This window comes from Simochromis diagramma, unplaced genomic scaffold, assembly GCF_900408965.1.
Source record: "Simochromis diagramma unplaced genomic scaffold, fSimDia1.1 OVJJ01000091.1, whole genome shotgun sequence".
NCBI lineage: Eukaryota > Metazoa > Chordata > Actinopteri > Cichliformes > Cichlidae > Simochromis > Simochromis diagramma.
In genome coordinates, this window is record NW_024386901.1 from 2,689,877 (window position 1) to 2,715,057 (window position 25,181).

Genomic DNA, 25,181 nt, shown 5'->3' on the forward strand with positions numbered 1-25,181 from the left:
GTCTTCCAAAATAATGTGAAACAGTGACCATGTAAATATAACATTTTTGAGCTCTTATCAGATAATGGGTTTACCATCACGGACCAATTACAGGGCATTCAACATGCAGTTTTACTGTATGCATTTTGCAGCAGATATTCTTCTAGTAGCTCCAATCGTGTAACAACAGTCAAGTAAATGATTTTTTTTGTGCTCTCTGCACAAAACTTAACAATATATTCCCACTGAGGATTTGACCCCTTCACAACCTGGGCTTCTATTGAGTACCACTACTCAGTAATCTGTCCACGAATGGCACACAAATCTACCTTTAGTGCTTTGTTCCAGTGTGTACTCAATCTGTCGATTACGCTCGCTGATGTTGCTTGCTACAGGATAGAGCCTTTGCTCACCGAGCTCTCCTCCTTTGAAATAGGCTGCCTTTGCAGGTTTGGGAGGTGGGCTCTCACATTATCAAGTGTAGGCTCAAAATCCATCTCTTTTCTATATACCACAGTCTCTCCTCCTTTGCTGCCGCTGGGATGCCTTCAAAGGGCTGTTACGTGACAACTAGCGATCCACGCTTATATAACTTAACTGAACATAACACGGTTATCTATTACTCTGTTATTTATTTGTGTGTCATCTGTTTCTGTGTAATGATGTCCATGTGTTGTAGTCATATATTGTGCACTGTAAGCTCTGTAGTGGTGCAGCACTATAAAAACAAATGCTCCGATCTCCACCTTTAGGTTCAGCTGCCTGAACAAATCAATGTTCTCTATAGATTAACCAGTAAAAACGTCAATGAAAATAGACATCCCTGCTCCTGCCTTCTCTCTTATCTTTGCTAAGGCCCTCCAAGGCCCTCACACAAGCTCAGGCATACACACTAAAGTAATTCAATGCTGACTTCTGGATTTAAAACCTGCTCTCCCAGGTAAAAATGCTCTACTTAACCCATTGCACCGTGACATCCAGCTTTCTATGCTGACTTCTGTTCCTCTTTATGCTACTTTAAATATTTTATGAGATCTGATCTCAAACTAAATGTGATTGGCCTGTTACTCTTGTTAGAGCCTCTAAAGCATGAAAATACGAGTCCAAAGGAGGTGCAGGACACTAGTCCCCTCTCAAATCACATGATAAACAGTATCCTGACAAGTTTTTATATAGTTTTTCAACCTATAACACTGAAAGCATGTTGCTTTTTTCAGCTCTCTCTGATATTTAAAAAGAGACAACAGAAAAGAAAATGTGCAGATAATCAAAAGCCAAATTTCAGTGTTGTTTATATATTTAATAGTTTTTCAAATTCCAGTAGAATAGCAATTTCTGTCTATATTTGGATCTTTGTTTATGTGTACACACATAGTACTGTAGTTCAGACAAATTGGCCTACTTCTCTGTGAACAAGTGAGAAGGCAGCAGCATGCAAAGATTTCTCCCAGGAGAGTTGTGACATGCTGAAACAGCCCTCCTGTTAGCTCCCCTACATGCTGTTAGTGACGGAGTCACAGTCCTGTGCTCCCACATACACACCGTCACACAGAGAGTTGCACAGGGCCACAGTCCACTGCTCCCCACTGGTGGCTTTTTAATGCCCCCTTCCCTAAATCGATTACCTGTCTCTCCGTGTCAGCCTCCTGGGGGGGCCACATCGACTCTGACAAACTGATGAAACACTGACAGCAGGAAATCGCAGGATGCATGAGAGACACAGACCGAGTCTGAAAGGAAAAGAGAAAGTAATATGCCTCCTGGCAAAGTCATGTACACAATGTTTGACTTTCAGTCAAAGACTTCTCATGCTTCGTGTGTCTGGTGAAATTCTTTAAGATCTCAATCTAACAGCGCAGCAGAAATTTCTTAAAACTGGAACTTCATTTCCATTTTCTTACCCCTATTTTTCTTCTCTCTTTAGCCCTTGTCGAGGAACTCCTCAAGACTCCAGTGGTGAGAGTATCGGGCACAGGCTGGTCATCATGGGAGACCTGGTCAAGCTGCTCACACAGTTGCGCAAAAGGTTATCGCACCCGTCGGCGAACCTGCTCTGGCCCAGAGGGAAAGAGTGCCCCTGTGGCCTGCCGTGGCTCGCCTGTGGAGTATCAGGACTGTAATGTCCAGGCATGTCCAGGTCAGTGAAGATACACTACAAACCCTGTTACGTTTTGCTTACAAGCAGCAAGACTTTCTTGTCATTTGTGGTCCTGAGCAATAGTTCTGCAGGCTTACTGAAGGCCTTTCAAAGGTTTTGGACTTTAGCTGCTTCATATATTACACATGACACATCCTCAAATATGTCGTGTAGCATCCCAGCAGGTGTTCCAGTACAACCTGATTGCAGGTAATCACAAACTGAAGATAAACCGAGGATGGATAAAGGCGGTTGGTGTCCTGTTGCTAACCTCTTCAGTATATCGTGGGTCGATAATCAACACACATCCACACTTTCACACTCGGAGAAAAAGATGGAAAAAGAACGAGAGAGGGAGGGAGGTCAGTGGGGGTACTAAAATACTGCTGAGTGGATCATTAGCTTCATTTGCTAATGGTTACCGGCAGCTTCAGCAGTGCAGGAAGCACTATTGGACAAATGAAGTTATCTATTTCAAAGTCCTCATCAAACCATAATCAGCTGACCTAGAACTCTTCTGCTGCATTGACAGGCTACACTTATTGAACAGAATGAGGACAGACACACACATACGCACACACACACACACACACACACACACACACACACACAATAAGCACTCTTAAAAAAAGTTCTGAACTCAGCTTTAAGGGTGTCGACTTAAATATTCATGAGTGGTACCTTATGAATTAATGATTTATTATATGTTGGTGCAGTGCTGATCAAATTCCTGTTGTGTATTTGAATGTCAGTTGTTGAATCCAAATACAATCCTTCTCGGTTAACTTTGCATCTGACACATGTAACCTAAGGAAGCCTGGGACAGGCAGCCTTGGTTACTTCGCACTGGGAAGCAGCCGGTGAGCGAGCCTTTTTGCCATTACTGTCACGTTTACAGCCGGTCTCACCACACGTGTCCCTGGCAGACACACAGGTGAGAAGGACAAGGCCAGTGACAAAAGAGAGAATGAGTGCGAAATAGTAATTGATGATGAAATTAGAGAGAGGGATGGAGGCAATATAGATCTCTGAGGTGATTAAAATGAATAGGGTGTTAGTGTGTGCACTGGAAACACAAGTGTGTGTGTTTCCATCCAGTGAGTAGATTTCTAATTCAGATATGAGTTTTATATGATTGTTATAAGTTCATTTTGCATAAAACAATAAACATTTTGCGTTTCTAGGATTAAAATAATCATCAAATATATTTTCAGTGTTGGAAGCTTTTACAGGAGGCCTATTGTGCTCCTCTCCAGCTGGTCTACTAAAGTAGTTCTGCATGAGCAACTGTTCAGAATACTCCTTATTTATCTTACTTGGGCTTCGGTGCAGTCATTCAGTTCACTCCCTCCCGTTTCATTCACTTTAAGTCAGCTTCCTTCTGACTGGCTCTCTCTCCCAAACAGAAGATTTAACAGCAGGTAGTTAAGGCTTCTAAGGTGATCATATTAGATTCAGGTTAAAAACAAAGATATAGATAGATAACACACAGGCATAATACAGCAGCATCATGATGCAGCAAATGATAATTAAGAATTTATACAGCGTCATGTTGGATATCAAAAACTAAAATTTGCTCATCTAGGTGATGGCTGTTTTTATACAACGAAAGGGGGTGGGGGATTGGAGCTAGCTGTCATAGGGCGAGAGGTGGAGTCCACCCTGGACAGCTTGCCTTTTCATCCATCTCTCATCCATTCCTTACCAAATTTTAAAAAAAGGAAGATCATGTCCAAACCATTTAAAAATCCAGAACAAGCCCTCATCGCATTTAAAGTGATTTGTTTTGTAGCTGATGTTTGGACATTAGTAGACACTGCTGCTGTGATAACTCAAGAATGGGCTGACGTAGGATTTTCAAATTAATACTTCTATGCATCTACCGATGAGCTAATAAAAATATCGGATGAGTTTGAATGTCTGTGACCTTGAACTCAATGTCAGAGGTTAGAGGTCAAGTTTTCTGAAAATATTTTGAATGTAATAACTCACACTCAAGAAGAAAGTCACCTATAATTATGAAATTTGCATCTTAAAGGCGACTGACGCCCTGTTTGGTCTTTCACCTGACGTTTCCGGGTTAATTGGCATTCCATACTCATCCCATCAAAGTTTTAAATCAACACACTGATTAGATCAAATGGAAAAAGTCAGTTATCAAAGCAAGTCTTAAGTGTTTAAAATTGACATATCAGCTTGATCTCAACTTTCGTAATCAAGTCTTTGATTAACAGAGTGACCAGACGTGGCATAATTATTTTGTTTGTTTGTTTCAAAGTTTTCACTCTGACTCACGTCAGTGTCTTGTCTTGGGAGCCGGGCAAACACATGGTTGACTTCATATGTCTGAATGTAAATGAACACAGCAAGTCAACCACGCAGGGGCACAGGCAGACAGGTGGGACGAGTCAGAAAAACTGTAAACTGCCAGTCAGGAAGTCAGTGAGTTGTTCACTAACTCACTGAGTCAGACGCTCAACCAGTCAGCCGGGTAAAGAGCCAGTTAGTCAGGCAGAGCAGTGACTGGCTGTGAGAGTTAGTCAGAGTTAAGTGCTCACAGCCTGCCTTACTCGGTGTCACACTAATCCACTCAGCTAATGGAATTTTCTGCAGCACTGTGATGTTACCTGGCAACACTGCTCTTCCCCATCAGTCAGCCAGACAGACATCAGCCAGTCAACCAGCCATTCAGTTAGTCAGTCACCCTCTTCTGATTAGATCAAATGAAACATTAACGGCACCTATGGGGAGAATAAATCAATATAATGCAGGACACAGTAATGACAAAGTAGGCTATGATGTGATCAGGAAGACAGCAGAGCACAGGCACAGACTGTGTGTGCAAGAGTAGTTCAAAGTATGACAGAAATGAATGATAGATGCCTGTAATATGAAAAAGAAACACAAACATAAGCCATCATGGACAAATTGTGTTTGTTGGAGCACCATTTCTTTTTCTTTTTTCTCTATTTGTTAGTCTTCCTGAGCCCATCTCCACCAGCTGGGCTCTAATAGGTAGGGTAAATGCTCTGTTTGGCTTTGCTATATTTAGCAATAACATTTGCACAAGGTTTAAATGCCCAAAAAGAGTATGCAGTTGGTGCAACAAGCAACTTTACATCAGGGTTAAAACATTTTGTTTTTTCATATAGCCTGGGGTTACATCAGGCAGGTGCAATTGAAAGGTGCAAGTGATACATCCCTAGTATAATCCTAGGAGAAGACACAAATCCCTTTGGAGTTGCGTCAGGAAGGGCATCTGGTAGAGGGAAAAAAAGCTGCCAAATCAAATATGTGGACCTACCTGCTGTGACAGCCCCTTGTGAATAAAGGAGCAGCTGAACATAGCCTCTGACAAAAAGCCCAGATCTTTCTGAGTCATCAAAACTGCACTGCAACACTTTGAACACCAGCTTTTAAAATCAGATAACTTGTAACTGAATTCTGTTTTTAAGTCTCAAGTCCATAGCTGTTGAAAGTACACACACTAATGTCACTTTAAAAACATCAATCAACGCTAACCAGAGTAATATACAATGGGAAAATGCTAAATTTAATATTCATTTGCAAAGTTGCATATCAACCTCTTTGTCTCTTGTAAAGGATTCAATGTCAGCTGGTCATGCATCGCAGTCCTAACTATCGCTGTAGGAGGATGTGATATCTGATCCCTTCTTGGCGTCGTTAATTAGATGTCCGTGGTGTTCAGACTGAGCTAAATTAATCCCAGTATGCCTTCAGAAAATGTCATTACTGGTGCAGTGTGCATCTACAGCCAGCACATTATCATATCAGTCAGAGCGGTATGTGATTATGTGGCACGTTCTTTTATGTGCCTTACAGTGAACGGTGCCTGGTCCTGCTGGTCGTCCTGGTCTCAGTGCTCAGTGGGTTGCGGTGGCGGGCACTACCAGCGGACACGCTCCTGTAACAGCCCCGCGCCTTCCAATGGTGGAGACATTTGCATAGGACTACACACCGAGGAAGCCCTATGCAACACACACCCTTGCGATGGTAAGGTCACATAGAAATTCAAAATCTTGTTCTGCCGTGTCACCACTGCTTCAGGTGCTTTTATCACACCTTCGGGCAGGCAATCATCTCCCACACCGTGTAATTTCTGTGTCGTCCCCTTTGCTAAATTGCTTCTTTCATCTTTTCCTAATGAATAAACCAGGTCTTAGATATGTGAGAAGATAAACAGAAAACAACCCATCCTCCCACCGTGCCATTTCCTGCTGTGCTGCTGGAACTCGCAGCACCATGGCAACCCCTCCAGAAAGCTTTGAAAAGAGATCCACTGATGTTGTGGTACATATGGATATCTTATTTAATCAATCTGAGGTTTTGAATGCCCAGGTGTAGACAGTATGTGTGTAATATTACTTAAAAAGCTTTATGAGATGGATTTTACAGAACCAACATATTTTCTTCGCTATTCTCTGTGGATTTTAGCCATGTTGTACTATTTGGCCAGATTTCAGGAGGCTCATTATTGATAGTTCTGCTGCCACTGGTCTCGTTTCGATCATAAACCACCCTCAAGCATGCCTGACAAAGGCCCATGCACCTCTCCTGGCTTTTCTTTCACACAGCTTCACTTTGCTACACACCTGAATACAAGCAGTGCATTAGAAAAGAACATTGCTTCTGCTCACTGTGGAGATGAATGGAATTATGTTTGTGCTGCTTCCAGCTGAAAGATTACACGTTGGTCCTTCTCCAGAGAGCAAAATACTAAATATGAATCTGATAGAACGGGGTTAGAGCAGGAAAGGGAGAGCTGCAGGAGGAGGGTCATTTATTTTGGAGGGTTGCTGAGTTCATCTTCTTTGATGTTATTTGTCTGATAAGGTCTTATGTTTTAATGTGTGTTTTGTTACCTTTTGATAAGATAGGCCAGTTGTGAATAGATAACACTCTATCGTGAATTTGTCAATGTGGGGTGTAGATAGATATAGCCATCACAGCATCATCCATTGGTTAGCGGACGTTGCATGTTGAAACATTAGCATTTTGGCCATGTTGTTTTCAAAGGCCAAAGTTAGTTGCCTTATTTAGAGCAGCAGGTGGATTGCTAAGTGATCATCTGAGGCTGGCAAGTTTCCTTAGCAAGCTGCATCCATAAACTGTATCCTTACAATGCACAGATACAGGCATCTGCTGCCTTGTGCTAAGTAATATATCTTGTAATTCACAGATTTATTTATTACTTATTTTTTCTTCTTTCTTTTTTTTGCAAAAAACATGTTAAATATTTGCAGTTCAGTGAATTTAATTAGTGGTGGTGCGAGCTGTAGCGGAGAGTTGCCAGCTACAGCTGCTTGCTTTGTTTCACCTGCTAATAAAGGTTGAGTAAGTTGCAGCCATGCCCCTTACTTAACCTTTAACAAAGTCTTAGTGGCCATTGGAGGACCTGGCACTTTATTTCAGCTTCATAGAGGTTGTTTGTTTTTTCTGCAGGTGCAATGAAACCTTTGTTTTAGGCTGCTGAGTTCAAATATCAATTAACTTTCTCTAGACTGGAGCACTCCATCTTTAAATACTGTAGCAAGTACTTTCTCTTTCTTTATCAACACTGAAGACAAAAAAAAATATTAGGTGGACAAAACATACAAAACAAACATATCAATGAACCTGCAGAGTGTGAGCAGAGAATTAATACGGTAGCTGCAGAAAGGCCTCTTAAAGCACATAGTATTAGATAACACATTCATTTTAATGGAGAGATAGAATATCAACCAAAATGAAGAGAACCTATATTACATAAAAAAATCAAACAATTGAAAATTGATTTGCGTGTCACAGTGAAATAAGTGCAACCCACCCATTCTGGCTTCCACAGGTTATAACTGATTGATAACAATTAAGAGCTGAAGTTTCGAGTTGCCAAGCAGTAACCAAGAAATATAAAGGAGATGTGTGCAAACCTGATGACAAGCTACAAGAAATGACTTACTGCTGTGCTTTCCTGCAAGTACTAAGCCACTTAATGACACACTATTGCATTCAATTTCTAACTTTTATGTAATGTGCTTTTTCTGGATGTTTGGTTTATGTTATTTCTCTTTTTAAAATGATTGTTCATTTTTTGAGCAAACTTACAAAGTCAACAGGAGATCAAATAATTACTTCTCTCAATATATTTAATAAAAGTGATACAGTGTTTATCTAGCATTCATGACTAATGCTGGGCAGACACTGTGCGATTTTTTTTTTTTTTTTTTTTCCAGTCGCGATTCAGCTCCTGCTCAAACTGTACGATTGACTTGTTGCAGGGGTTAGAAGTTCGCAGGTCACGATGCAGGTCTCACACTATACGACCAGATGCTCTGATGCGACCTGAGTGCTCACACTGTGCGTCCATAAAATGAAGGTTATAACAGAAATAATGTTGCTTGCTCTCTCTCTGGCTTTCACTCACACAGACACGCACACCACCATCAACTTTGCTAAATTGCTAATGAAAAACATGATCAGGCAGCTGTGATTGAGCAGCAGTGTAGATCCAACTATTTTCACGGTTGTTGTGGTCGTGATAATTTTGTGAGGCCACATCGAAAAGGCTCGGATGAGCTTTCCAAAGTTCTACAAGTTGTGCCTCCATCGCTTGTGTCCAGATCACACGCTGCACTGCCGTGCTGCGCCGTCTTTTTCGCTGACATTTGTGTTTGTGCGTGCGCAGTGTGAGAAACTGCGGTGACACCCTCACGACGGTCTCATGACCAAGCGATTGATGATCGGGAGCTGGTCGTGAGGTGTTAATCGCGTCTCGTTACCCCACGTATACTACACGATGCACGACGCACGATGAAGGCCAAAATCGGGCCGATCGCCAAAACGGTCACACGACTCAAAAATCGGCTCAAAATGGGCCAAAAATCGCACAGTGTCTGCTCAGCATAAGATGGTGAGTATGGTATAGCTTCCAGACAACAATTGGTGCACTACGTTAAGTCTCTTAACTTTAAACTGACCTTACAGAGCAAAAAGAAAGTGGAATATAAAACAGTTCATGCTGCACCTTTGTTTCAGATCTGTGGCCTCGTGTAAAATTCAGATGTTCTGCCAAACTTTGTGGATTACGCAGACTTATGTCCATTTTCATTGCTAAGGTTAAAACATCTAAGAGGCGGGCATCCTAAATACCTGGACAAATAAAACAATCTAGCTATGACTACAGGTAAGTTTTATGTATTTAGTTTAAGAACATATCTATACCTTAAAAGTTAAAATAACAGAAACACAAGGGAAGAAGACTTAAATAAGAACAAAAAAAAAGTTTGAGTATTCTTCTTTTCCCTTTTACTTTGAAGGTTAGCCTTGCTTTCCCCACATGTGATGATATGTGAGATGTATAAAAACAAGCCACCCCCCCCTGTCTACTTCTACTCTGCTCCCACAAGGACATTGAAATATTCATGAGAGATCTGCCTGCTAATCCAGGAGGATGGGGGGGGGGAAAAAGTCCACCTGCCGAACTCATAAGGTTTCATCCCGATTCGGATTCTAAGGTTTCATTTCAAACAGCCTTGTTTTGTCGCTAACGTGTGATTTGTCATCTGTTCTTTCTTTAGTCTGCTGGCAAACAAAAACAGGCCCAGACAAATATTCATTGTCTGGGATGCTCACGTGTATGTGTGAGTGTAGACAGATGTGTTATGGTGCAGATGACTTCTGTCAGATTTCAACAGCCGTTTCTTCTTAACAGTCACCTTCTTCAGATGCTTTTCCTTTTAAATCAGTCCGACTGTCATTCACACGGAGGGTAACGCTTACAGTCAGCCTCCTCGGTAATTACAGACAAAGAAAGGTAAATGACTTTCTGTCTTTTCCCCTCTTTGCCAAGATGCTAATCAGCCTCCTTTATCAGGTTAATGTTTTCCTGTTTGACGTGGACCAACAATCTCTGTTAACCCCGCACCAGTAGGCTGCCGGCAGTCTCTCTCGATCCCTATCTGTCTCCTCATCTGTTCGCTTATTGACAGGCGAACATCAGTCATCTATTGGGGTCTTCCTGGTGCTGCCGACCTCGCCGCATGTGTAATTAGAGGCAAGCTGGCTGTCAGTCACGAGGATATTTGATGCCTCTGTCGCAGGTCATTTGATTAAAGTCTCCACCAGTAATGGAGGACAGCAGGTAGGACTGTCAGGACAGAATACTAACGAGCAGCCCGCAGGCCTGATGCTGTTCTTTCCGACTCTACAGTGTGATCACGCAGGTCGTCTGGGTGACAAAAATAAATGGGAATAAATGAAGCAATTAAAGCCGGTTGTAGTGATGCACGGTTATTGCACACATTTGAGCTGGTCAGTTTGTTTCATGTGTCTAGGTGGTTGTGCAGAACGAATGGAGCAGAGAGCAGAGCAGCTTGTTGGTGAGCGTCCGCCTGATAGGAAAGGTAAAAGAAGGCCTGTCCTTCTGCCTCCACTGAGGCTCTCTCTGCCAAAACTGCACACTTGAGAGCGCGCTGAATAACAAACCAGCTTTTCATCAGGTTTTCATTTGTGGTAGCCTGTGCTCCCTCCACTCTGGTGCTTTTAAATACAGGGAGCGAAAGAGTGCAGCAAGTGCACGGTTCAAAGGGAGGCGCTGAAAGTTGGGCATTTTCTCTTTCCTCTTTGGTGGGAGTCTTTTGTTTACTGCTCGGTCGCCTGCTGCGGGGATACAGCACGAAAGCTTGGCTCGGGAGACAAACATCTCAGCTATGCACTAAACAAACTCTTCTGGTTTGCTCTTCCAATCCCGTTTACATCACAAACACTTTCGGTGTGTTTGGGGTCTTTTTCTTTTTCTTCTTTTTCTTTTTTTGGCTGTGCAGAAATGTGAAAGGTTCCCGCAGGTGGTGACAGCTTGGGTGGGCCCATTGCTTTCCAGGCCTGAGGGTGAGCTTGATGTGGCCTTGTGGTTGCTGGGGTTTTTATTTATTGCTCTTTTTTCCTGTGTTTAGGTGGCTGGATGGCCTGGTCGCTGTGGTCGGCCTGTGATGACTCAGGCCTGCAGATGAGGAGTCGTGTGTGTGGTGCTCAGGGCAACACCCCCTGTGTGGGGAACAGCACTCAGCGTAGAGACTGCAATGAAATACCCGGTGAGTTGTTCGGCTCTCAGATGCATACTGTAACCGTGAAGCGTCCTTCAACATTCTCATCAGAGCTCAGTGTTGGCCTCTCAAGAGCTCCTTGCGAGCGTCCTTCCTTTTTCTCTGATTTTGAGGGAGCAGCCTGTATTTTATTTTGTGTCCTCGAATGTCACCAAACACGCTGCTTTTCACTTATTCCATCATGGCTTTAGCTTGCCTTTGTCACAAAAGCTCCATGATGCTGTTTTATGGGAAGTTGTAAGCACGCATTTTTGATGTGCAAAGCGAGGGTACACAAACAGCTAGCTGTTCTAGTGGCTCAGCCTTGTCTGTTTCTTGTTTTTCCAGATTTTGTACATTTTGTGTTATTTTAATGGCAACAAAACTGACTGACAACACAACTAATAGTTACCCCCAGGAGGCTGACAATATTTTCAGACACTTGGAGCATTTTGACATGCTCTGAAAGCGTTGTCAGTGTGGGGAAAAAATGTAAGCATAGTCAGAGGGCTTATTTGTATTCAGTGACAAAATATCTAAGTGGCTCATGCTTGTACTTAAAAACGAACCTGTTGTAGGAAGTCATTTTTAAGCTGTGCTGGGATTTGTGAAACATGACTGGACCCATTGTGACAAACCCTTCTGTTAATTAAGGTAATCATTTAACAGAATATCAATATTTGGTGTCCTTGTATCAATACAATGCCCACCCCACACTCAAACCTGAAAGGTCTTCTACTGCAGTTGGTATCTACTGGTACCAACAGGTGTGTGAAACAACTGGTAATATGGGCTACTCTTACTCATGTCTATGCAGTTATTAACGTTTTTTAGAGAAGACAAAAGTCATAATTTACAAACTGAGCAGATGGAATGGAAGTCGTGTAATTAGTTAAAGTTGATCAGTTGTGTGTGTGGTTGCAAATAGTGTCTCTCGAGCAGAAGGAAGGCTCCTCTCACATATATCGCTCTCCATCCTGTTTTGCGTTTGACTTTATCTCTAAAGTTTCTCCACTGCTTTGATGTTATTTTCGGGGTTTTGTTAAGTGCGCTGCTGTTATTCATCTGACATGCTTTCTTCTGTTGATAAAATGAGTTACCTCTCCAAGATGTGTAGTGTATGTATGCTAACTGTGTTACAGCCAAAAGCTTTTGCTTAGACATGACTGAAAGTCTCAAAATTGTTATGCTCATTTCCAACTACATACTTTTATTCTTGGACTGTTATTAGAATACTTTTGTATGGTTTACAGTCATGCTGATTTTTCCTATGTATACTTGGCCTCTGTGCTTTGGTGATCTACTATAGCAACAGTATACACATTTATGAGATAAAATAAGAAAAGCATACCATGTCCCCTTTTAGATAAATGATAATATTGGCACTCTGCCCTGCAACTGATCAGTTTATTATCTAACAATGCTCAACTACACAAACCAAAACCAGGGCTAACAATCTTCAGTATCATCATCATGTTAGTGCTTCGACATCAATTTGTGGGTTTACTCAAGCTTAATATAAGGCACAACTTCAGGATTTTATTTTGCCAAGATTTTTGATTTGCCAAATCTTCACTGGCAGCTCGCTCCAAAAGCCATAACTTGTTTGTTTGTCCAGGTTGTACGTACGCAGAATCAGCATCATCACAGTCTTCATCCTAAAACAGATATCCATAAATAAAAGCACATATTGTTTGTGTCTTTGTAGTCGACATCCTCTTTGTGCACAAAACTCATTTGCTCATGTTGATTAACCATAATTAAGTCCATGTGAATGCAATAAGTTAGCAGCTGACCCAACTGGCCTCGGCACACCTTGTTTTGCTGATGCCGATTTCAGAAAGTTTCTCCTGAAATGATCTTTCATGGCCTGCCAGCATAGGCCTCTCCAGGCTAAGAATCCCTAATGAGTCCAGACGAAGGCGATTAATATTAATGGGTTGTCACAACAGCAAATCACATCTAATTTTATTGCAGATTTCAATGAGGCGAAGGATGGATTTGTTAAGGTCACTTGCACAAGGGAGGCAGCTGTGAAGAAGTTGAAAATTTAAAAGAAATTCAGTCCAATGAGGAACTGCAATATTTAACAACTGAAAGCCACAGGCCTTCCTGCTCCTCCTCTTCCTTTGAAGAAGCTCAATGAGAGTGGAGCTGGTAGAAAGGTCGTGCTGTACCTGTAAATGTTTGTCCTGCCCCTTAGTTTCTATCACAGCATCTAGACAGGTTCAGTTCAATGGGGCTGTTGCTTCTCGCTCAACAGTCAAGTTTCCTCTAGAAATTCTTGAAATACCCTGATTTTTAAAAGCAAAAAAATCTCCATGGACCGTTTGTGCATCATTGAGGAGACATTTAAATTTTTCATTTACCATTTTTTTTTCAGCATGTGTCAACTCCCCTGATGTTGCAACCAGTTGTTGTTGTGTTCTGAAGGCTGTTACACCAGGGAATGCGTGTGTGTATGTGTGTGCATGCATGTGTGTGTCTGACTGTGTGTTCCTCTCCTCTCTGCAGTCATTCTCCCTGCATCTGGTTTTGATAAGGACCAACACTGTGGAGGTAAGTGGATTAACAGCTGCCTTCGCTTCATCTCCCTGTGCATGTTCAGGGTTTTTCTTTCCCCCTGTATGTTTCCACAGATGTCTGTCCATGATGTGTGTTTTCATACATTATATTTGTATATATTTATATGTCCATTTCATATGTGTTATTATAGTCTGTTAAAATTCCTAACAGCCAGTCAGGAGGAGGAAGGACAACTCTTTCGTTTCATGTTTTTAATGGCCTCATACCTACTGATAGAAAAGTCCTACAGATGTTTTAACTGCACTGATAACAAAATACATCAGGAAAAGAACCCTGGACGGTCGTATTTCAGTCTTGCTTTATATTCTTATGAGCAACTTTAGTGGGTACACCTCAACTGGTCATTAACTTAAATAGCTAATCAACCAACCACATGGCAGGAGCTCAGTGCATTTAGGCATGAAGACATAGTAAAGATGACCTTGTGAAGTATTTGATTGGGGAAAACAGTGATTTAAGTGATTTGGTTGCTGATGGATGGTCCGAGTATTTCCTTGCACAACTAACTAGTTCACCTGGGCCAACCTTTATATCCTGCAAGACCCAGGTGGCCTATGTTAGCTGACGATCCTCCCATGCCAGCAAAACAGCAGACCAGGGCTTTAATAAGTGGGGGAGGGGCTTAACATCACCCTCCTTAAAAATCACGATTCCGCGTTGACACTGCAAATTATTCTGAAACGAGAAAACAAAAAAGCAACAATAGAAGGCAACATTAAAATGGCTTCCACACAACCTGGCCCACAAATGAGCTGACATCCACCCCCTTACTAAATCCAATTTTCCTACCACAGGAACAAATTAAGTGGTGGGAAGTAAAAGTGAATGTTGGTGGTTATAGGAATACGAGGCAAAATGGGTTCTAATTACAGGAGATTTCTAATAGTGTAACTGGTATACAGAAAGGGAAAGTAGTATCTGCCCCAGAATGAAAATCTTTGCAAATAGGTTCAACACGAAAAAGAAACAATTAACCTAACAGCAAGTGAAAGTCTACTCATTGGTACCTAAATGAGCACCAGATCTCATCACAAGTGCTGCCATATAGTCTGCAGCTATACACCCCCCACACAACACTGGATTTAAAGTATGAGCGTCAACCACAGTAGCACACCAAAAGGTTCCTCCAAGCAAAAACGTCAATACTAACCAAAATGGCCAAGACGGCAACAAAGGGGGAACAAAGCTACAACAAAGCTCAAGGCAAAGCAGATAATGGGTCTACAACAAAGCTACCAGACCAAACTACCAAGTTTAAATATTTCACAGCACTATTCTAGTTCAACTTTGGAACTCTTACCCTTCACACATTTTACCAGTTACACTTTGCCAGATAGTTACACCAGAAGGCTGGTCCAGCCATGTGTCCAGTAAGGCCACAAATCAACACGACAAATATGTTGGTGAAGCACTAGACACAGAGTTTATGCTCCCTAGTCCTAGTTTTTTAATACAAGTTGATCTTAACCCTAGTCTTCAGACAGATACATATGCACCAAAAACAACGGTGCCAAAGAGCAAACTAGCAAGTTTCTGGAAACCAGATAAATGCTCCCAAGACATTGTCTTCAACAAGCTGTCACACTAAAGAGAAAGCGTGGTTGGTCTCCTATTGAGATCAACCGCTACAAAAGGAGATGCATGGCTCAGAGACTCATGTGGCTATACTCACCAAAAGCACAATGAAACTGTAAATTCATGGGTTTAACACCCAAGCACTATGCTATTGCTACTCTCTTCCAACATCAACCACAGAATACCTAAATTATTGTAACCGATCCAAAGAATTCTATCTTGTGTGGAACTCCCTAAGATACTCCTCACAATGCTAAATACCATTACTACTTTAAGCTGTACTCAGAACTTAGTTCAACTTCCATAAGCATTTAGCAAACCTAAAGCTAAGTTAGTAAGTCAGCACTGACTCAAAGTTCAATCTTACCAATGGGTCTAAAGATCCCGGACGAGCCCCCATTTGCCACAAACTGGTTCAAAGTAGGTGACACACACCTTCACACAAGAGGTTTACTTAAATATTTAAAAAATATATATTAAACATAACCTAACCAAGAAACAGATCACCAATAGGTTAAAGTCAGGTGGAGTGGAAGAGAGCACCTGAGCAGTTTACCTGGGCCAGCTTTTATGGCCTGCAAGACACAGGTTATCTGGATTAGCTGATGATCCTTCCATGGCAGCCAAGCAGCAGGTTTGGCTTTATGAGTTTGGGAAGTTTTTAACAAGGTAAATGAACACTCTAGTTTGGAAAAATGTGAATTTCTGAGCAATTATTTCATGGTATTTTTACGGGTTAATTTAATGCATTACACATGGTAAATATGGGTGTTGAAAAATGTCCTTTTTCAAGCTAATAATATGTACTCAAGCTTTGCTAACACCGTGTGTCATCTTTATTTTGCAGCATTTACCTCCATCCACCTAATTGCCACTGGTGTTTCCTGTTTCCTTGGGGCGGGGCTGCTATCTTTCCTGATCTATGTGTACTGTCAACGTTTCCACAAGCCTTCTCAAGAGTCTGCCATCATTCATCCCACCACCCCAAACCACCTCAACTACAAGGGCAATACCACGCCAAAGAATGAGAAGTACACACCAATGGAGTTTAAGGTAAGTGAAGCACACAATATTATGCAGAAATACAAATGAAAGTGCTGTTTACTTGGTGTTATTCAAATACACAAACACGCACACAATGTAAATATTAAGGATTCAAGGGCAGTGGGTGTGATTCATGTTTTATTTAGAGCTTTTATTCATTCATTTATCTCAATGGTGCAGTACGCGCAGAAGATGAATTACTGTTAATTTCTCTTCCTTCTCGCTCCTATACAGAGTCTGTATGGCTTTACTACCTGCACCAAGCCCTTATGAATGGGGCTCATTAGCTTTCTAAAGCATTAGTCAGCCTGCGACCTCCCACTGCTATCGGTCTACTGTGCATTCACATTTACAGCAAGTCAAGAAGCTGTTTTCCTTAGAAGCCTGTAGACTTTCAGTGACATTTTGCGTCCTTCAATTGTTTTACTCTCTGATTGAGTTGGGATATTGTTATTGCATTTCTTGTTCCTGTTTCTGCAAGATGCTTTTGAGAAACAGCTGAAAAAATTATCTTAAACTCTTCTTGAGCAAAACTAGGAGGTTTGATTTTTCACTCCAAAATCAGAAATTGTATCTGTCGTAAACATTCTGGTTAGGTGTCCTTCCCTCCTGTCTCTCTGAATGACCGTAGAGGATTCATTTATATTTAAAAAAAAAAAAATACTACAATGAGCATTTAACAATTGCATCTGCACCTCCTTCTTGTGAAGGCGGCTGTATATTATGCAGTTTTGGGCTGTCACGGACAAACTTACAACTACTACCCTACAAACAGGAATGCAGCATGGCGATGTCGCGCTAATCATTTTGACGCTGGCCCTTTAGTGGAAAAAAATGCAAATGGAGTAATGGAAGTAAAATGTTCCAAATGAAATGTTTGTAATTCAAACAAAGAATAAAATCCAGTTGACTTGTGGCAGCAGAAGCTTGTTTGTGTGATGTGTCCTTCAGCTGTTATCATGACTGCGCCAAGGGGGACGTAGCATGGAGACAAATAACGGAGGAGTAACAGCCATGCATCTTGGCACCGCCTCAGTAGGTATTTTCATCATACTGTCTCCATGCATCAAACTTGATGTCCTAGCCAGGTTGATTAGATCCAAGTCACACAGTGTGGACTGTAATGAACTTATAAGGTTGTTAAAATCGTGCAGTGTAGACACCTTAAGGAAAGAGGCTGGATGGGATTTGGTCCCGAGTGCTTCAGCCATAAAAAAAATCCCCCACATAGAAGAAAATCTATGTTACGTCATGATATCTCTCACAAAGGACTGGGCCATCCACATTTTACTATTGCAGCCAGGCACTCACCAGATGATGTCAAATAAGTCTGTGAGAGTTTTGAGTTTAAGGCCTGTGGGATGAGGTTCAAACTGGGCCATGCTTTTCGACTTTAACATTAACCTCGTGTTTGCAGTCTGTTGGTGTTTGTCACTAAATATCTTTTTTAATAACATTTCATTTCAACTCAACTTTAATTATATAGCGTCAGTTTAATGACAGTTGCCTCAGCGCTTGACATTGTAAGGTTAAGACCCCAACAATCAGACGACCCCTATGACAAAGCACTTGGCAACAGCGCTAAGATAATCTTCGTTTTAGCTGTGAATGTGCTGGTCTTTGCTTAAAGATGCATGTTAAAAACTAATTTTAAAAAAAGAAGAAGCTAAATTCGTGTTTCAGGGTTACATTTGGACAAATAGAGGCCCTTTTTTCTCCTTTCCACACAGACTGTTTACCTGCCAGACTGCAAACTGACTGCAAATAACACACATAATTCCTTTTGCCACTGATGTTATATATTCGTACAGTATGTTGTCTGTTTCTAGAGGTTAATGTGCATATCAGACCACAATTTGGTTAGGCTGTCCACCTCACAAGCATCATGGCATATGTAAAGATTGTCACTTGGCTCACTATCTTCTTAGTAAAAGCCTGTAATATTAAAATAGAAGTATCATAGTATTATAAAGCTATTTTAAGTCTGTACAAAACTTATTTTTTTGCTAGCCAGTGTTTCCAAGCGCAGATTCATCATTCATCATCAACAAACGTGGTGCCAAATAACTATTTCTCATCCCAGTGTTTTTTGATTGTGTCAGCCTCTCGATACTTGTTGTCTTCACTGTTATTGTTGGCGGTTGTGTGGATGTGTTGCTGACAGCCATCGTGGTGTTGAGAGCCTGAACTCATTAGCTTTAATGACCAGAGGGGATAGCCAGACTCTGCTGGATGTGCATCCGATGTCACCATGTAGCACTACGGCACTGTTTATGCAGTGGCTTCCCTCTCCTCCAGGCCAATTTATGTTGCCCACTGTTGTGCATTTCACTGACTCTAACCTGATTATCTTCCTGCCCTGCTCCCCAGAGCTGTTCAGATGGATTACATTAGTCTAATGCTTCCCCTGGAAAGTGTTTCACCTTATGGTCGGCTTTTACCAGAGACTCAGCAAATGCATTAGAATAAAATGTGGGTTTTAGACTTGTTTTTATTTGAGAGCTCCAATGAATTCCCGCCATCTCCTATATTAAGAGCATTGAGTATGCTTGACAAGATCCAAATTAAATTTGTTAAATTGGTTTGCTTTGGTTATGAATACACTTTCGCTCACACAATAACCTCAAAGCTACTGGAGGTATTTTATTTACCTGCAGGGAAGATTAACTTCTATATTATCTGCACCTCTGAGGAATGCAAAACAAAACTGTCCACGCCAAAAACCCTATTTCTGTCTCAAGAATTCCATCTATAATTGAATCCTCAAAACTTGGTCTGAAAGTGACTGAAAATATATTCCAGTGTTGCGTTATTTTCCAGATCTATATGTATGAGGGATTTTCCAGAAGTGGATGCCTGTATCTGTAACGAAGCAGATTGAGCTGCATAAGAGTCAAGTGTACTTCAGTAAAATAACATTTATTTTGGAAAAAATACTTGACAAGCTCATTTGCATTTGAAACATGCTGAAGTATTTTTATTGCTTTGGCAGCCAAACAACTCGAGGATGTATTCACATTCACTTCCTCACCAAGTTAGAAGATAAGATTACTCATGTGGGTATAATAATTATGAGGCTAAAGAAAAAGACAGTTGGCTTAGCTTAGCATGACGATGGTAAATAAAGGGGATGGCTTACTTGGCTGTTTAATGTTTATAAAATATTGTCTGCTGGCATAGTGTTTCATAGTGTGCATATGATTTTAATGCGACTTTCTTCCCTTCTGTGTTATTTCAGACACTGAATAAAAACAACCTGCTGCCCGATGAAAGATCCAATTTCTACCCAACACCGCTCCAGCAGACGAACGTCTACACCACCACCTACTATCCCACAGCGCTCGGCAAATTTGACTACCAGCCCAACTCATCCCCATCACCGTGCAGGACCTACAACCACACTAACAATAGCTGAGACCCGCCCCAAATCCGGCTCTCCACCCGCTGCCCCAAACGGACGCCACCCCTCAATGCCATGGTGACATAACTGAACCGACATGAACTGAAGTGTTTTTCAGAGCTTGGCCAAGTTCCTCTGATCACCATCGCCCCCTGCCTTTGCTTTCTAGCCTCTTCTCGTTTGTTTTTAAGGGTCTTTTTGGAACTTTCCATCAGGAGATCTGGATTGGAGAGGAATGCCCCTGTCCTATTATAGTCAGGAACTTGTGCAAGCAGCTGGGGCTGTGTTGTTGTAAAGGCCTGACTGGATAACGCAGTGTCAACTCTCAGCTTCATGCAGAGAACTAGTGGAAAACTCTACGAGGACGAGTAACGGCTTTAGACAGATTGTTATTACCGCGCACTTCAGTGCCGATGCCGGGTCGGTCGAGCATCCGCACTTCTAGAGGCTAATACGAACACAATATATTTAAAAAGAAGAAACATTTCTGTGGAGCTGGGTCACCGTTTTATGCCTCTCCATCACAAACCACATTTTCAGCTTGTAATGAACTTCGAGTCCCTCGACAGCAAAAGCAGTTACAGAGAACAAAAAGCACGTATAGATACGTCCTTGCCACACAGCACAAAGCAAGAGAACAACAGTAAAAAAAGAGAAAGCTCAATGAAGTCAATGCTGGAGTAAATTAGAGATCAATATCAGCTCGGTTGTTTGGGGGAGGGGGATCCACGCCCTTCATTGTTGCTATTTCACACGACAGAAAAGATAAGAAGTTTGGGGTTGATTAGGGTTTGACTACGCTTCACATCATCCTCAGTCGAAGGAGAAACATACCGCTTATGAGTCGAGTCCCTTGTCTTTAGTGGGCAGGGATATCGACTCCTACAGTCAAAGCACGGAGCGTTGGAAGCGTTCTGAACTGTAAAAGCTTTGGGAATTCCGTGGGTGCCTGTATGCAATAGAAGGCAGGGGCGAGATTTGTTTTATTTCTACTTTTTTTTCCTCTATTTTTTGTTTTGCTTTTCAAGAACAATACAGACTTCTGGAAAGGAATTGATTGATTCTCCAATTGATTCTCCAATGGATGCATCGATTCTGCTGAGTGCTAAATAGCCCGGTGGTCATATCAAATATGGCCAGTGTGCTGAACAAGTGGATTGGGTTTTCTATGATGGTAGAATAAGCTAGTAGATTGTCACTTGTTCATTTTTTTTTTTAAATGTTTGTTTTTCTAAGATGATAATTGTTTTATGCTCAGATGAGCTGTAGCATAGGAAGAAATATTTTGTTAAATAAGATAACTAATTATTTCTTGTTTCTCTAATTTCCATTTCACTGAATGAACACATTCCTTTTGTTTTTGATTGTTCGGCTTTGTGACCATTGCATCTTCGATACATGAAATGTTAACACACAAAATAAATAAATAAAAGGATTTCAATTATATTGTTTTTGCAAAGAATGTCAAAAAATATCGATCTGGGCCCTCTTGAAGAGAAAAGAAAATTGCTGAATTACGCTTGCCTAAGTTTACCAGTGAACATCAAAAGGGATGCGTGCGTGTCTGAATGTAAGTGTGCTTGAATGAGCAAAGAGAGCCTACTGTATTTTGTACAATGTAAATGCTTTCATACATATGACTATGACGTCTGTAAAGCGTGTGTATGAGTGTGCGTGTGTGTGTGTGTGCACTTCTCCACATTGTGTTGCAGGCATTCTACTGTTTCCTTTTCCTGTTTCATGTCTGAGATGTTAATCATTGTAAGTTAAAGCATCACACCTCTGGTCCGTGTGGAGGTGGAATGGACGTTATTTATAGTCAAAGCTTGGTTTATAAAGGGCATTCTCACAGCTATATTTTATTATTATTGCCTGATCGATGAATGCTAACCCAGCAATGCTTTTCAGTTCAGCTAATGTACATGCACGAGATGAGAGCTCTATCTGTATATAGGAGCGACAGCCTTCTACCCATTTAATGTCCTTGAAGACAGTTGTGTATATGTATCTGTATATTGTATAGCTAACACTGTTTGTTTAAAAAAAAGCCTTATAGTTGTTTAAAGAGAAAAAAAGTACAGCAGCTAAGTACACACCAACCATGAGGTTTGTTTGGGGACAGAGCTCCACAACGTGACCGACCGCTTGTGACTTGTGACCTTTCCCAGCTGCTCAAACACAAAATCTCCAGAGTCACATGAACCCGGAATGAAAATAACCCACCAATGAGAGTACCGCGTATCATACGCTGGAAATGATCATTTATAACGGCGATATGAAATTTAAAAAGATGTCATTTTGATGTAAACTCAGCTTGTGGTCAGACGGGCGTTCAACTGACTGGTCGATCTCGAGCTCTGTCCCCTGCGATGTGAGGCTCTGTGTCCTTCTATGCAACTTACCAGGTGTACTGTTAGACCTGTCATGTAGACAAATGTATAGTAATCACTGCCTTTTAGACACTGTGAATTTTTGGTACCCTATATTTTTGTATATTGTACATTATCAAAGGACAATAAACCTTGATGCCAACATAAAAAGTTAATAGGTTTTTGTTTTTTGGGTTTTTTTTTTACTTGCCAGTAGCTGAAATTCATATTATCAAATAGGAAATGTAAGCAAAAAGTCAAAGATGAAACAAGAACTTCCAGATTCTGCTCTGTAAGTAGGAAAACCTGATGCAAAGTCCTAATGATGCTTTAGTTAGACTATAATAATTATACCAAACAGGAAAAGAACCATTGGACAGCAACTCAATGCATTTATGACCTGCTGAAGTTCAAAGTGAGCGTCAAAATAGGGAAGAAGGTTATTTAAGCAGCTTTGAAAGGGGCATTGTTAGCAGCAGACAGTCTTTCAGAAACTGTTGATGTGCTTGGATTTTCTCTTGGGTTTACAGAATATGGTCTGAAAAATAGAATATCAAGTGATTGATTGGCAGGTCACTGAGCAAACTGCCTGTTGATGTGAGAGGAGAACGGTCAAACTGCTTTGAGCTGATAGGAAGGCAACTATTTGTTACATCTAAGGTATGCAGAAGAGCATCTCTAAATACCAAACATGAAGCAGATGAGCTACACAAGCAGAAGACCACACTTGGTGCTGTTCCTGTCATCTAAGAACTGGAGACTGAGGCTACAATTCCCAAGCGGGTCACCAAAACTGGGCAAGAGAAAATCAGAAAACTGGTCCCGGGTCTGATAAGTCTTGATCAGAATTTGGTGGAACCAACATGAAAATACTGATGTTTTGTTACTGACCATGTCCATCCTTTTATGACCACAGTGTACCATCTTCTGATGGTGGCTTCCAGCAGGATAACACACCATGTCACAAGGTTTAAATCCTCTCACACTGGTTTTATGAACATGTACTCGAATGGTAAAAAAAAAATGGTTCCAATATAGCACTTTTCTACTTGAGCACTCAAATCGCTTTATACGATAGACCTCATTCACTCAAACATTTTTCTCTCTGCTTTTTCTAGCAAAGTGCTTTCAATCTAACATTCACACTGCCATGCAATATGTTTGCTCATCGACAACAAAAGTGACAGTCTCTATTTTTATGGTAAAGCCAGAAAGAAAAAGCTAATATAATTACATAAAACTTACGAAATGAATTTGTATGTATTTGTTCCCCTACAACACAGCCAGAATTGTGGCTCCCAAAGACTGGCTGTGTACCCATGTTGCACACAGAATAAATCAGTCACTCAGAGATATTCCCAATCTCAGCCCATTATGTGTAAAGCGTACCTGTCCACAGAATCAACTTCTCTCATTCTGACCTGTACAAGGCTGGAATGGGAGAAGCTTGGTGAGAATGCGATGACTATTTGAAAATGGAAGAAATATAAAATAACCAACGGTTGTCGTTGGTCTAGAGCTCCATGGAAAACCTTGCCTCATGGGTTCAGGAGGATCATGAGAAAAGTTGTGAATCAGCCTGTCTTAAGTTTGCCATCAATCATCTAAAAGATTCAGAGAAGGCTTGGGAGAAAGTGATGTGGTCAGATGACACCAGAATCAACCTCTTTGACATTAACTCGACCTCCCATGTTTGGAGGAAGAGTAATCCTGGCTGTGACCCAAAGAATTCAATCCTCACAGTTAAGAACAGAGATTAGTGCTTGGCAGCAAGGACTTCTCCACCAAGTACTTATCTCACTCGATGGCATGCAGATCCTAACTTTTATATAATGTGTGTGTGTGTGTGGGGTGGTGGGGGGTCTGGATTTTTGGTTGACATTCTGTCACTCTCTCCATTAAAATGAAACTAGCATAAAAATAAAGACATTTCTTGTAAGCGAGAAAACTTAGAAATTCACCAGGGGTGAAATAATTATTTCCACCACTGTCTGTATATAATTCTAAATGACACATAAAAGCTATATGCATTACAATATATTTGCATTATGATGTGTCCATAAGGCATAGTTATTCGGTATGTAAGCTTTCGGGCAACTCTAACAAACTTAAGCTCATACATCTCCATTGACAATAGATTACAAAACGTTCAAATGGTTTTAAAGGAGAGCAGTAGTGATCTGCAAAGGTTTAACTGTTGGATGGCCATTTGTTGAAAGTGAGGATAAAACACATTGTTTACCTCATAAAAACTGAGTGGAAATAAGAATTAAAAGACCTTTTTTGGAGCAACTGTTTTGATGAAGTAATTGACATGAGTAAAGGTCAATTAGGACGTCATAATTATTGTGCTAAGTAACACCTCTGTAAACCTATCACTCCATGTAAAAGGACTACTGTAAAAAAAAGGCTCCTTTCCATGTAACGGGTGTGTTGTGAGGCTTTCAGTCATTTCAGCAGTGATTTGTCCTGTTTTGACAGTAGCCTATAAACCAAAACCTTAAAGAAAATGAGAGCAGGAATGAAGTCTATCCTACTGTTAGAAAGAAAGAAATGAGTTTAGTTGAAAGCTGAAAATAGAAGATTTCTGTTGTCATTCACCCTGTTGCTGTTTTCTTTATTCCACACACCCGACCCAGCTGCCTACATGTGTGCTTTGCTCTTGAGCTGCCTAAGGTTCACAGTTTGAAATGCAGAGCCTTCAGCTTTCAGACCCCTCGTCTGTTAACCAGCTCCCAGTTTGGATTCAGGAGACAGAAACCCTTTCTACTTTTAAGATTAGGCTTAAAACTTTCCTTTTTGATAAAGCACATTGTTATTGCTGGATCAGGTGACCTCGCTTAGTTATGCTGCAATAGGTCTAGGTTGCGGGGGCTGCCCATGATGCACTGTTTCTTTTTCACTCACTATGTGTTTATACACCACTCTGCATTTAATCAATATTCATTTTTAATCTCTGGCTCTTTTCCACAGCGTGTCTTTGACCTGCCTTCCTCCCCTCACCCCCAACT

General features: G+C 41.2%; 1 protein-coding gene across 5 annotated transcripts in view; it reads left to right on the forward strand.

Moving 5' to 3' along the window:
* The window catches only part of sema5ba (sema domain, seven thrombospondin repeats (type 1 and type 1-like), transmembrane domain (TM) and short cytoplasmic domain, (semaphorin) 5Ba), a 183,800-nt gene extending 161,454 nt beyond the window's left edge, over positions 1-22,346 (forward strand). For 2 of the 5 annotated variants that reach the window (XM_040034790.1, XM_040034791.1), the window contains 7 exons: positions 1,904-2,116; positions 5,960-6,130; positions 10,450-10,518; positions 11,068-11,205; positions 13,711-13,755; positions 16,205-16,410; positions 19,640-22,346. In XM_040034790.1, coding sequence (XP_039890724.1) covers positions 1,904-2,116; positions 5,960-6,130; positions 10,450-10,518; positions 11,068-11,205; positions 13,711-13,755; positions 16,205-16,410; positions 19,640-19,816 — 1,019 coding nt within the window. In that variant the 3' untranslated portion in view covers positions 19,817-22,346. Of the gene's footprint in view, positions 1-1,903; positions 2,117-5,959; positions 6,131-10,449; positions 10,519-11,067; positions 11,206-13,710; positions 13,756-16,204; positions 16,411-17,352; positions 17,437-19,639 lie in introns of all 5 variants that reach the window. The other 3 variants (XR_005696243.1, XM_040034792.1, XM_040034793.1) reach the window with 3 other exon arrangements.
* The last annotated feature ends 2,835 nt before the right edge of the window (positions 22,347-25,181 follow it).